The following is a 14,331-nucleotide window of genomic DNA, read 5'->3' on the forward strand; positions in this document are numbered from 1 at the left end:
TCTTTCACAGTGAGCGCCACAAGGCTCTCCTGAACACACTGATGTAATTTTTTGTCTGTAGTGTAAAAAAATGAGGTCACTAGAGCGAGTTAAATACAAGTGACTTTTCTGCCAAGTTTATAATGGGAGTCTATGAGGCTGCGCGCCTGTCCTCTCCCCACTTTCAGGCTTCTCATTCAAAAACTGCAAGTCCTATTGTGTAGGTAGACACATTGTGTGAATCAGGACAAGTGTGGCTACTACTTTTGAGAAAATTATGTGTGTGGAGTGAAAATTGGGGCTGAAAACACAGTTTAAATGAGAAAGTTTGAGCTATTTTTCCAAGCTCTCTACACTCTAACTTAACGAGCTCCACTGGTGTGTAACGCAATAGACACCCATTATAAAGCCTGACTTTCTCAGGCTTTATAAGGGGGAGGAGGGGTGGAGATGCGGGGGGTGGGCGCATGGCAAGGGCGGGCGTGTTTCTTTTCAAAATATGGCTTGCGGGAGCCGTTATTCCAAAATCTCGTACTCCACCTTTAAGGACCGCGCCCATGCAAGGACGAAGCGAAGTATTACGCCGCGTATAGGAACGCGAAAAATCCGAAAAATAAATGTCTCCATTTGGAAAACCGGAGATTTTCAAGAGTTTTGTCAAATATCCGGATATTTCGTCATTAGCGGAAAAAATCCGGAGGAATTTTCATGAAAATCTAAAAATCCGGAATTCTGGGAAAATCCGGAACACTTTCATGACTAGGTGCAACTGGAGTCCTGGACTTGGACTCGGACTCGGATCAATAGTGGACTCGACTCGAAGTTTTTGTTTTTTTAACGACCGGAACTTGAACACTGGGGACTCGAGACTGGACTCGGGGTTAAATTATAATTAAATATTAAAATTTATCAAATTCAAGTGTATGTTTGGTGAAACAGTAAACAGGAAGAAAGGGGTCATGGTGCATTAGGTTTATTAGTCTGGAAAAATGTAGCTGAATGTAGTTTCGTAGGATGAAAGACTCTTTTCTGTTACCTCTCTGTGGGAGCTGATGGGGTGGTGATGGTGTTCAGAGTGAAATATTTTCCTGTGAGTGGATTTGTGGCGATCAGAGTGAAAAGTGTGGAACTGGTTTCTTCGTGGCACGCACTCCCTTGCTGCAGTAACACACACAGCACACCCTGAGAGAAAGAGAGAGAGAGAGAGAGAGAGAAGCGATGGGAGACAGTGAGAAAGGAAACATGGATTAAAAATAAATAAATGAGTGCATGAATCTGTAGGGAAAAATATGGGCAGTGTTGTTACTGATTCAATACTGTAGTGTGTGTAACACAGTGGCCCTATCTGTATCCAGTGGGCGTGGCCTAAGCTGGCTCTGACAGTTCCTCAACCTCCGCTACCGTACATCCGTCCAGTTCATACCTCAGTAGAGGTGAGGTGATGTGTCGTGCTAAAAGACAGCTGAAATCTGAAATGTTTCCATCTTCACTTAAAATGTATGATTCGGGTTCTCCACCCCTACCCTGTAGGAGTATCCTCTCAGACAGGTTGCCGTGGAAACACTCCCCGCCAGGCGAATCGTCTGAAGCAGCTGGCCTGATTTCATGTTCCTGTGGTTTACAGGAAAAAAAAAAAGGCATAAATATCTACAACACCCGAAATTCTAGCTGAAAACCCATCCGATGTCTCTGTGGCTGAAATCGAAAATAAATTCGTCTGCTTGATCGCACAGTGAACGTCACGCTTTGGTCTTCAGGCTGTTACACGTTTTAGAGAAACTGATGCAATTCTAATCAATTCAGTTTGTAATCAGATACCGAGCTGGGACACTCCTGCGCCACATACCGGAACTAAATCTTTATAACTCAATTTTCTCCTTTACACTTAGAACTTGACTTTTGATTGAGAAACAGATTTCAGTTCCTGGAGTTTTCAAAACTAGAATAGAGAGAGGGGGAAAAAATGAATTCAGTGTGAATATTAAAATGAAAACACCTTTTTAGAAATTCTCAGGTACATGCCGATACTCAGTTCTACGATAAACCGCAATATTCAGAAAGAAATTATTTTCAAAATGTGGTCAGTAAAAGATTTCTTTCTTTCTTGTGTTGTTATTCAAACAGCGGTTTTGTTTCAAAACATTTGGTATCATTTCACAATCTAATAACTTTGCCAATTCTAGTTCAACTGTCCTCAAATTTTACAGCATGTGTGGAAACAGGTCAAAATTTTATGCTTAACATTTTTTTGCTTTCATCTTTTTAGGGACAGAAATGCCATTCACTGGAAACAAAAAGGCGCTGTGTGTGTGTGTGTGTGTGTGTGTGTGTGTGTGTGTTAGAGTACGCTCGAACCCAGTCAAACAAGACTGCAGCGTGCATTTATGAGAGAATTCTCTAAAAACGCACCAAAGGCAATGCAGATTCGGACACGGCACAAAAAGTTCAAACAGGACGGCTGTGTGTGCAGGGCGAAAGGATCTGGACGACCACCAGCGAGCGGGTTCGCAAATATTGAAAATTTGTGAAATCGTCTATGGAATCCACATACCTTTTGAATTTCTCAGTCAAATTTTGAGGAATAAATCTCATAATCGCTCAACATTAAGCCTGTTCAGTTTCTTTTGCCTAGACTATGTAGTTTCTGGGATATTTACATCTCAAATAATATCAAACTTTTTTTTTTTTAAAAACACCCTGTATTTTGTAGACGTGATCAAAAAAAAAAAAGCATGCGAGAATAAGTGGTTTTTTTTTCCCCATCTCTTTTTGATTTCGTCTCATATTAATTGGATATTAAGTCTGAACCAGAATGGACGTTTCAAAGGATATGAAATTGTTTAGAGCCACAGAGAGTTTGTTGTCAAAGGAGAACTGAAGTCATTTTTAAACTTGCTTTATTTCTTAATTAACGTGTTATTCAATTACGTTTTCAGTTCCATTAACCTTATATCGTGACTCGTATTGGCATATTATATTACACTTCTCGGCCTTTTCGGTTTTTAGCCGTGTTGAATGTAGTTCGTTTGGTCCACGGCAGGCGTCGCTTACCGCGTGATCTGCACAAGACTTGTGCGAGACTTCGAATGTGAAGTGTCGGCGCCACCATTTTGAAAACTGTTTACACAGCGGCCAGATCGCCATATCGTTCCCATTTAGATTCATTTTGAGATTTGCCAGCTTCATCAGTGATGGAGAGTATTCCATACGACTTCGAACCAGCGTGGCGTAGAGAAGAGTTGGAAAGACGACAGGATAAGGACGAGTCCGTCGTGCTGGTATTTACGTCATTACTGTTGCACGATTAAAACGTGCCAGATCAGGCGGCTGGTGGGTTTTCAAAATAATAAATACACATTATACCGAGCGCATTTCCCACATAATCCTCACTAAGGTTTCGGACAGCACTACAAAATGGCGTCCCCACTACAGTATATATATATAGTGCCCGATACAGTGAGTGATTTCGGACGCAGCGAAAACTTCCGGCTTGATTACGTCAGCATTCGAAGGAGGGCACGCGCGTCTTTTGACAACGTTGGCAGATGTCGGTCGCTTTGATTTCCGCTGTATGTTTTACTTCCGTCCTACGATGTCTCGCACAGGTCTCAGCGAATCTCGTTTATGGCCATCGCTTTGACATATGGACTGATGTATTACAGAGTGTATTTCAAACACTCAACTTGTTATAGCAGTGACAAAATAGCTGTCAGTAGAGCTGGGCGATAAATCATTTTATCGATTAATTTGAATTTACAGTTAAGGACGATGTGTTTTTATGAAAATCGGTTTTCTCTCAGCTTTAACTTGCGCCACCGACGCTCCCCTCTGCGCATGTGCAGAACGGATCGGGCACTGACACAATAGCCCTCCTCCTGCGCGCTTGCCATAGACACCAGAGATGCCTACCCCAAATTTTGAATTTCAGTATTCTTGAAAACATTTTTCAGTATTTTGGAATGACTTTCAGTAACATTAATTTATGCACATTTCCATTACAAAGAGTTGTATATACCAATATGTTTAACATTTAAATTATTAAAAAGAACTGTTTTGTGTGAATTGAATAAACAAAACGCGAGCAGCCATCTCAACTGAATTTCCACTCAACAAATTTCTAGAGCATACAATATATCACATTTTTATAAATACAATAGTGTTCCCTGTTTGCAGACATTACGGTTGACTACCAATCATTGGTACTGAATGTAACTCCTCAAAAGTATTATATTATATTGCCTGGCAAAATGTTCTACCTGTTAACAGATTCTAATAAAATTTAAAAAAAAATTCTTATTTCATGCCAAAGAGAGTCCGACATTGTTGTCTTAATGTCCCAATATATAAATACTTCAGCATAATGCTTCAGAAGAGAGACACTGAATAAAATGACATTTATAATTGTATTTAAAACAGTGGAATGATCAATTTTTTTGCCACAATCCCAACAGCACTAATCATAAAATTCTGTTTTTGATCATACTACATGTACATTTGCACTTGCAACACTGAAAAGACTTTGAATTAAAGAAGTGTTTGATATTTGTTTGATATTTCAGTGAATAAAAATCAGACATGTAAAAAGAAACTGAATAAGTTTAACTCACATTTCATGGCACTAATCGGCAAGTTCAACTCCAAGCACAGGTCAACCATCACCGCTTCAGCACGTGTCACGTTCCGTGTCTTTTCATCCACAGATTTCGTAAAAAACTGCTGGATACCCCCAGATTTACTTTCCGCCTGACTCGCCATTTCAGCATACTCCATATGGTTTTTTTTTGGAGTTGACATGCCGCGTGCAGTCATCGCGACCACCATGAGTGATGTTAATGTCAGTTCTACACAGTTTGCAGTGCGCGTATCCATTGCCCTTTTGACTGGGTGTAATGCACGGCCATTCTACCGTATCGAAAATAGCGCGAGCAAATGTGCGGAATCTGCGCATGTCACACACAGCATGTGTGGTTGTCGTAAAAATAAATGGCCGTGAATCGCGCATGGATTGAAAAAGTCGCTTGGACATTTAAAAACAACTCACTGGAATTTTTTAAGACTTTATAATAATTCCGTACAGAATAACAATGTTTGCCATAACATCGTATTTACGTAACTTTTCCGTACAAAATACAGCCAATCCATACTAGTAGGCATCTCTGTAGACACACACAAACAACATGGCAGCGATTGAGGGAAAGCCGCAACTTGTGCCCAAGAAAGGAGTAACTTCCTCTGTGATGTGAAATTGGTTCGGTTTTGCGGCGTCGGACGCAGACCAAACAAGTCCTCGTTGTAAGGTTCGTTTGAAAACGGTTGCTTCCAAAGGAAGCAGCATGACGAATTTATTCCAACCTCTTAAACAGAAGCATGCAGCGGAGTGGTAGAAGTGCTGCTCCCAGCGGAATGAACACAGCCGCAACACGAGCGCACCATCCAAAGTAAAGCAAGCAACCGTCCCGGACACATTTTCGAACTGTGTGCCTGATGATAAGAATGGGGCACGGTGGAAGGCAGTCACAGATGCTATCGTGATGTTCTCTCATCTACAAGCTTGTTTTTTGTTTTTTTTTTGGTTTCTGGTTGCACTTTAACCCCAAAGAGGAAATTTAAGTGAAACCAAATTAAAGGTAAAACTTGTTTTGAAAAAAATAAAAATAAAAAAATAGATTACAATTGAAAATTGAAAAATCGAAGATTTTTTTTAGGCCATATCGCCCAGCTCTAGCTGTCAGATATGCATTCTGATTTTGCATTTATTTTTACAGACAGTACGTTTCAGCATTTCTGGGAAGAAACGGTTTTGAAAGACGATATTGGCATTTTGATTTGATCAGATTACTCAGTTATTCGATTTGATCATCTGTAGAATATTAAACTACGAAAGTTTTAGCTATACATAGTTTGCACATGACGTCACAGAGTCGGGGATTCCCTAGTGGCGGCCATCTTGTGGGTCAAGCTTACCGTACGGGTCACTGAGCACACATTGTAACGCGCGAGTACAAAGTCTTCAAAAGAACCCAAGCAGGCTATTTAAAGCTAGCAATGGTGCACACCTGTTGCATTCACGGCTGTCGTAATAGGTCAGATGATGACGTCAAGTGGAGCTTTTATGGAATTCCCACTGTACGGGAGCACGAAGGCGAGCAAACGAAGAAACTCAGAATACAAAGGAGAAATCTATGGCTTGCGAGAATCAACCGCAAGGATTATCAGCCTTCCAAACACAGCAAAGTCTGCTCCGATCATTTTATAAGTGGTAAGTTGTTTAAATAAACAATCAATCGTGTTTAAGTTTGTTTTTGGAAACCAAAACATCGTGTAAACAATCTCTGGAGAATGCCTAACTGGAACCGCTGAGTGTACGTTTACATTGTACACTGACATGGTACTGTAATACCACTAATGGATGTAAAATTTGTCTTAAATCAACTCGATATTATACACACACACATTTATATGCAGTGTTCAGAGCTCTAAAATTCCAATGTGTACATACCTTGGCTGTAATTAGGACACGACTGTCACTTGTTTTTATATGGTGGACTTCGCGGACACAGCCACAGACAAAATAATTGTATGACTCCAGCGACTTGTATGCTTTGAGGTCGTCACGTGTGTAGGCGCTTTTACTATTCACGAAATAGTTCACAATATCAGGGTACGATATGGATGGCAGCCCTGCATAGTCACTTGAAAATGCATCTTTGTCCACTTCGTAGGGGTCAATTCCCCCAATCAAGGCCAGTTTGGCTGCATACCGTTGTCGTGAGATGTCGTCTAATGTATCTATATACTTCCGTTTGCTTGATTTTGCCGACATTGATCTTTATTTTAGAAAACTGACTATATAACTTCATAAATTCGTCCGAGATAACGTAGCCGGTAATGGCGATGGTCCGTTTTGTTTGACCCACAAGATGGCGGCTGGAGGGTGTTCCCCGGAATGCCGTGACGTCAGTGAAAACTATGTATAGAATTTATTGGGTGTTGTTATCAGAAATAAGACGTCAGTTCGAGTTCAGGTTCAGTGAATAGACAGGACTGGAATCAGAAGCAGAATTTCTCACCATATGAGGAGACTCTTGTGTTCGGTCCAACCAATCAGAGCGTCTTTTTCCCTCTCCACCACCACCAGGGTCTGAATGGTCTGATAAGTGGAGACCAGGGGCACAGTTTCTGTGATCCTGCAAAGAGGAAACAGGTGTGTACGCGCGTGTGCATGTGTTTTGTGTGTGTGTGCGTGCGTGCGTGTGATTACCTGCCATCCCGAGTGAGTGTAAACACCTGGATGTTTTGCTGAGGTCCCGGAGCAGAGCAACACGTCACCCTGTGATCAGAGACAGCGAGTACTGCCTGCAGAGCTCCTTTATACAGCTCAGCCTGAGAGAACTCACTGTCTGTACTGGGGCAGTACAGTATCCTACATCAACACACACACAGAGACACTCACACTGCAGCATTGCTCTGACAAGGTCACAATATTTATTTCCATCCAGAGTTGCATTAATTTTTCTTTGAGATCCTGTATTGATGACGGGAGAATCGAATCGCTCTATAAAATCTGCTCCAGCATCCCAAAGACTTTCAGTGAGGTTAAGGTCAGGACACTGTGGTGGTTAATTCATGTGTGAAAATGATTCCTCATGCTCCCTGAACCACTCTTTCACTATTTGAGCCCAATGAATCCTGGCATTATCGCTGTGAAACAATGCCACAACGAATGTGCACCGTAATTAAAGAAAAAGGCAGCCCAATCAAATATTTTTGGCCAGGCATACAGTGGTGCTTGAAAGTTTGTGAACCCTTTAAAATCTTCTATATTTCTGCAGAAATATGTCCTGCACACCGGCTTGGAGGAATTTTAGCCCATTCCTCCGTACAGAACAGCTTCAACTCTGGGATGTTGGTGGGTTTCCTCACATGAACTGCTCACTTCAGGTCCTTCCACAACATTTCCATTGGATTAAGGTCAGGACTTTGACTTGGCCATTCCAAAACATTAACTTTATTCTTCTTTAACCATTCTTTGGTAGAACGACATTGTCTTGCTGCATGACCCATCTTCTCTTGAGATTCAGTTCATGGACAGATGTCCTGACATTTTCCTTTAGAATTTGCTGGTATAATTCAGAATTCATTGCTCTATCAATGATGGCAAGCCGTCCTGGCCCAGATGCAGCAAAACAGGCCCAAACCATGATACTACCACCACCATGTTTCACAGATGGGATAAGGTTCTTATGCTGGAATGCAGCGTTTTCCTTTCTCCAAACATAACGTTTCTAACGGTTATTGAAACCAAAAAGTTCTATTTTGGTCTCATTCGTCCGCAAAATGTTTTTCCAATAGCCTTCTGGCTTGTCCACATGATCTTTAGCAAACTGTAGACGAGCAGCAATGTGGCTTTCTCCTTGCAACCCTGCCATGCACACCATTGTTGTTCAATGTTCTCCTGATGGTGGACTCATGTGAGAGAGGCCTTCAGTTGCTTAAAAGTTACCCTGGGGTCCTTTGTGACCTCACTGACTATTACACGCCTTGCTCTTGGAGTGATCTTTGTTGGTCAACCATTTCTGGGGAGGATAACAATGGTCTTGAATTTCCTCCATTTGTACACAATCTGCCTGGCTGTGGATTGGTGGAGTCCAAACTCTTTAGAGATGGTTTTGTAACCTTTTCCAGCCTGATGAGCATCAACAACGCTTTTTCTGAGGTCCTCAGAAATCTCCTTTGTTCGTGCCATGATACACTTCCACAAACATGTGTTGTGAAGATCAGACTTTGATAGATCCCTGTTCTTTAAATAAAACAGGGTGCCCACTCACACCTGATTGTCATCCCATTGATTGAAAACACCTGACTCTAATTTCACCTTCAAATTACCTGCAAATCCTAGAGGTTCACATACTTTTGCCACGCACAGATATGTCATATTGGATCATTTTCCTCAATAAATAAATGACCAAGTGTAATATTTTTGTCTCATTTGTTTAACTGGGTTCTCTTTATCTACTTTCAGGACTTGTGTGAAAATCTGATGATGTTTTACGTCATATTTATGCAGAAATGTAGAAAATTCTAAAGGGTTCACAAACTTTCAAGTACAACTGTATATGTTTAACCCCCCCCCAATAATATTAAACTAACTCTAAAAATTTTAAGTCTGTGATTTCAATTTATTAACCAAACAAGACCGTCAATGACAGCGTAGCTCACTCTGGCCCTGTCTAGTCCAGAAGGAACGATCTAAAGTGGGCCAGCTTGCACAGTTCTACTCTCAATCAGTCCAGCTCAAATATTTTTACAATTTCTGACATCAGTCTTGTCCATGAATTTGCACCAAAATATCCCTATATATCCAAAGGGTATAGTCTGGTAGTAGTTGGCACAAAAGGTCACTGTAGTAGCGTTATATACAGACTCAGTACTGCATTTTAAACTGCAGCTGCCCTCCACTGTTCTTATCCACACCTAGTTGATAGTTCTGCTTCAGAGATTTCTGGAGCTCAGTCACAACCCAGCGTTTACACAGCAGTGAACTTTCAGAAGTCTACACGAGAACTTTTTCTTGCCATTATGATAATCTGTATGTCAGTACCTCCCACATGATGACTCAGCAATCAGTCAGTAATATTGATAACCATGGCTAAACCGTAAACACTATGGTAGTGATGGAGTATCATGAACAGCTGAAATTCTGAGCTATATTTGTTCGTAAGGTTGTTAGAAACTGTTGAGATCCCAAGAACCACCCTGAGGTGAGAAATGAAGATGGTTATTACTCGACTTCGTACACTACGCCAATAATCAGATCTGGTACAAACAGACTGCTTATTATGCTGATGAATTAAGAGTTCATTTGGAAAAAAAAATAGTTTGGCTTCAGAAATCAGGATTATTTGAAGAAAACTGTTGTTCTGAAAGGGAGAGAAGAGATAAAACACTCAGCAAGCTGCAAATAACTTATGCCAACCATTTTCTGGGCTATGGTATTGCATTTCTGATGTTATTTCTCATTGTTAGTCAGTCCCCCTTCACTTAAGTAGTCACAAATAACAGTTATTATTATTTTTATTCCACACAAGATTGTGTCTGTGCCTTAAGATACTACATATGTATGTTATTTACCAGCTGGGAGGTCCATATCATGAAATACCGTGACCAAGGTCTTGAAAGTAGTATTTAAGTAGTAGTATTTAAGGCCGAGGTCACGGTATTTCACCATACGGACCGACCTTAAGCTGGTAAATAATATATTTATTTTTTTCTTTACCAAATTCTAACAGAAAACGAGAGCGCCCGAAAGGGAAAACCGAGCCGAGCCGCCATTTTGAATCCTCATTCACGGCTGTAATGCAAATTGCTTCCTCCTCGGTATACAAGTGCACTTCCATGGCAGGAAAAAAAACTACATTTTGCCGCCTATGTAGTCCCCTATTTATACAAAATTGAGTCATTCAGGATTCAGCCATGTTTTTGCTCGGCGTTAGCAATAGTTACAGGTTTTTAGCTTGCTCCTGAAATGTTTTCTTTTATTTCTTCTTCCGCAGGGTAGTAAAACTCGCTTTCGCTGTGAACACTGTCATTATCGCTATCCATGCTGTAAAATTAATGCTATTCTACTGAGAAATGTGAAAATAAATGTTGACAAAAATTGCTACGATGTTGTTTGTTGTTGTGAACGAGTGAGTCGCCAGAGGTCCGTAACTGGGGTCCGTATCGTGGGATACGGACCTGCTCGCCAGCCAATCAGAGCGCAGGATTTGATGGAAACTGGACCGCGAAAAAAAATAATCTCAATTAGATCCACAAATACAGACAATAATTCAAGGTGGACCGGTTTAGAGTGGAAGTGTGCAAGGTAGCCCACTTTAGATCGATCCGTCTACTAGCCTTATCAGGATGAGGGGAGACATGACGATGCCTTGTAAATACTGTCAATACATTACATGTGCATGTTGTATCTTACTCTGGCAACTATCATGTCATTAACGTCATTGCCGAACATCAACCAATATTTTTTTCTTTGCAATTTGTACTTGATGATGACAATGAGGATTTACGAGAGGGCCCCAACCCCGCACGCTCAAGTGGGACTCAACCAAAACACAATCCCTCCTGAGAATGATGTGCACTGATGCACATCATCATCAGTGTACTCTACAGTGCCTTGAAAAAGTATTCATACCCCTTGAACTTTTTCACATTTTTCCACCTTACAACCACGAACTTAAAAGTTTTTTATTGAGATTTTATGTGGTAGACCAACACAGAGCAGCACATAATTGTGAAGTGAAATGAAAATGATAAATGGTCTTCAAAATTTTAAACAAATAAAAATCTGAAAAATGTGATGTGCATTAGTATTCAGCCCCCCTGCGTCAATACTTTGTAGAGCCACCTTTTGCTGCAATTACAGCTGCAAGTCTTCTGTGGTATGTCTCTACCAGCTTCGCACATCTAGACACTGAAATTTTTGCCCATTCTTCTTTGCAAAATAGCTCAAGCTCAGCCAGATTGGATGGAGAGCGTCTGTGAACAGCAATTTTCAAGTCTTGCCACAGATGCTCAATGGGATTTAGGTCTGGACTTTGACTGGGCCATTCCAACACACAAATATTCTTTGATCTAAACCATTCCATTGTAGCTCTGGCTGTATGTTTAGGGTCATTGTCTTGCTGGAAGGTGAATCTCCTTCCCAGTCTCAAGTCTTTTGCAGCCTCCAACAGGTTTTCTTCCAGGATTGCTCTGTATTTAGCTCCATCCATCTTCCCATCAACTCTGACCAGCTTCCCTGTCCCTGCTGAAGAAAAGCATCTCCACAGCATGATGCTGCCACCACCATGTTTCACAGTGGGGATGGTGTGTGCAAGGTGAAGAGCAGTGTTAGTTTTCCGCCACACATAGCGCTCTGCATTTAGGCCAAAAAGTTCAACTTTGGTCTCATCTGACCAAAGCACCTTCTTCCACATGTTTGCTGTGTCCCCTACATGGCTTCTTATGCCTGTCTTTCAACAATGGCTTTCTTCTTGCCACTCTTCCAAAAAGGCCAGATTTGTGGAGTGTATGACTTATAGTTGTCCTGTGCACAGATTCTCCCACCTGAGCTGTGGATTTCTGCAGCTCCTCCAGAGTGATCATGGGCCTCTTGGCTGCTTCTCTGACCAGTGCTCTCCTTGCTCGCTCTGTCAGTTTAGGTGGACGGCCGTGTCTTGGTGGGTTTGCAGTTGTGCCATACTTTTTCCATTTTTGAATGATGGATTGAACAGTGCTTCTTGAGATGTTCAGAGCTTGGGATATTTTTTTATAACCTAACCCTGCTTTAAACTTCTCCAGAACTTTATCCCTGACCTGTCTGGTGAGTTCTTTGGTCTTCATGATGCTGTTTGTTCTTCAGTGTTCTCTAACAAACCACTGAAGCCTTCACAGAACAAGTGTATTTATGCTGAGAGTAAATTACACACAGTAGGACTCTATTAACTAATTAGATGACTTCTGAAGGCAACTGATTGCACTGGATTGTATTTAGAGGTATCAGAGGATGGGGGCTGAATACTAATGCACACCACATTTTTCAGATTTTTATTTGTTTAAAATTTTGAAGACCATTTATCATTTTCGTTTCACTTCACAATTATGTGCTACTCTGTGTTGGGCTATCACATAAAATCTCAATAAAAAACTTTTAAGCTCGTGGTTGTAAGGTGGAAAAATGTGAAAAAGTTCAAGGGGTATGAATACTTTTTCAAGGCACTATATATTCAGTAATGACTACATGTAATAATAATGTATAGCAAGTGTTGCCAGTTGAACAAGCCACACATTTTCAGTAGCCTGCAACAGGCGTGTTGGGGAGTAGGTCAGACGTACGGACCACACGACATGAAAGAGGCGTTGTCTTGGTACAGTAGTGAGTAGGTTCCTCCTGTTGTCGGAGCACCTCCAATCTGCTGGATTGCTTTTGTATGAAAATCGCTTGTTAGGGATTAATTAGTCCCTAACTTTGTTAATAATTATAATAAATCTGTGTAGAAGCTATATATACACTCTAGGAATACCTACCTATTTGCCGGAAAGAATCCAAAACGGCGAGGATTTTTGTTGAACTGCTCATTAAGGCTTAATTAGTCCATAACTTCATTAATAAATGTAATTAAGCAAATCTGGGTAGAAGTTATATGCACCCTAGGTACCCCTAGCTTCATGCCAGAAGGAATCAAAATCGGTGAAAAGTTGAGGGAGAAGAAGCGATGTGTGTGGAAACTGCTCATTAGGGACTGATTACTCCATATCTTCATTATTCATGACAATTGTGCAAATTTGGGTGGAAGCTATATGCACCCCAGGCAGACTGACCTTCCTGCCAAAATGAATAAAAATCGGTGAAGTACTGAGAGAGAAGAAGCGATTTTCGTGAAATGTGGACGTTGCCGGACACCACGCGGTGTGAGCTCATCACCTGTCGGCCGGATGAGCTAATAATTACGATCAACTATAATAATTCAATTGTGAGTAAATGTTCATTAAATTTTGATAATTAACAACATACAGTTGATGATGGATATTTGTACTAAATGGGGGGGGGGGGGGGGTAAGAGAATCTTTTTGCCTCTTTCTGTATGCACCTGTCTGTCTGTGTGAAGATATGTCTGTCAACATTAGGGATGGCGAAAACTAAAAAAAATCTTGACCGACCACTGAGCCTCATTAGCCGATTAAAGTCGGTTAACCTACGAGTTTCAGGGACGCAAACATTTTCGCGGAAGCTGCGCAAATGTGCGCAGCTTTCTGATTTACTGTTTTCTTCTCATAATTCCTATGTTTCATGGACTGGAACAGCATTTGCTTATTTAGTAATTTTAATACAGAATTTACTCTGATGAAATTATTCAGACACTCCAACGCCCCCCCCCCAAAAAAAAATCGGATCTGCGCGATTCAGCCGTGAAAAAGTCGGCATCTGCGCCTTTAGTTTGTGTGGAGAGATGTGATCTGCAATAACATGCATTGTTGGCTACAGACCGAAACATACTCTCAGAATGCACTGGCCAAGGCAGGACTAAACTCCATGTGCCTTCTAATAATAATTAAAAAAAAAAAACAGAATAGTAATTTGTAAGCTAAAAAGCCTGTGTCTACACTTTTCTTTCGCCGAGTGGCAGCGGGAGGGCGGGACATGACTGAATGGGTGTTTCTGATTTGTCAGCTGTCTTTAACTGGGGCGGGAGGGCGGGACATGATTGAATGGGTGTTTCTGATTTGTCAGCTGTCGTCCTTACACCGCATGGCATGCCCCAAGCGTTTACAACACAGAATTCCAGGTTCTCCGCTCCAAAATTGGCAGCTTCA

General features: G+C 41.2%; 1 protein-coding gene across 3 annotated transcripts in view; it reads right to left on the reverse strand.

Moving 5' to 3' along the window:
• The window catches only part of palb2 (partner and localizer of BRCA2), a 39,073-nt gene that overhangs the window by 8,629 nt on the left and 16,113 nt on the right, over positions 1–14,331 (reverse strand). For 2 of the 3 annotated variants that reach the window (XM_060898560.1, XM_060898559.1), the window contains exons 9-12: positions 7,241–7,402; positions 7,050–7,166; positions 1,503–1,590; positions 1,016–1,161 (exon numbers count right to left, since the gene is read on the reverse strand). In XM_060898560.1, coding sequence (XP_060754543.1) covers positions 1,016–1,161; positions 1,503–1,590; positions 7,050–7,166; positions 7,241–7,402 — 513 coding nt within the window. The remainder of the gene's footprint in view (positions 1–1,015; positions 1,162–1,502; positions 1,591–7,049; positions 7,167–7,240; positions 7,403–14,331) is intronic. The other variant, XM_060898561.1, reaches the window with a different exon arrangement.

The sequence above is a fragment of the Neoarius graeffei genome, chromosome 18 (assembly GCF_027579695.1).
Source record: "Neoarius graeffei isolate fNeoGra1 chromosome 18, fNeoGra1.pri, whole genome shotgun sequence".
Taxonomy (NCBI): Eukaryota; Metazoa; Chordata; class Actinopteri; order Siluriformes; family Ariidae; genus Neoarius; species Neoarius graeffei.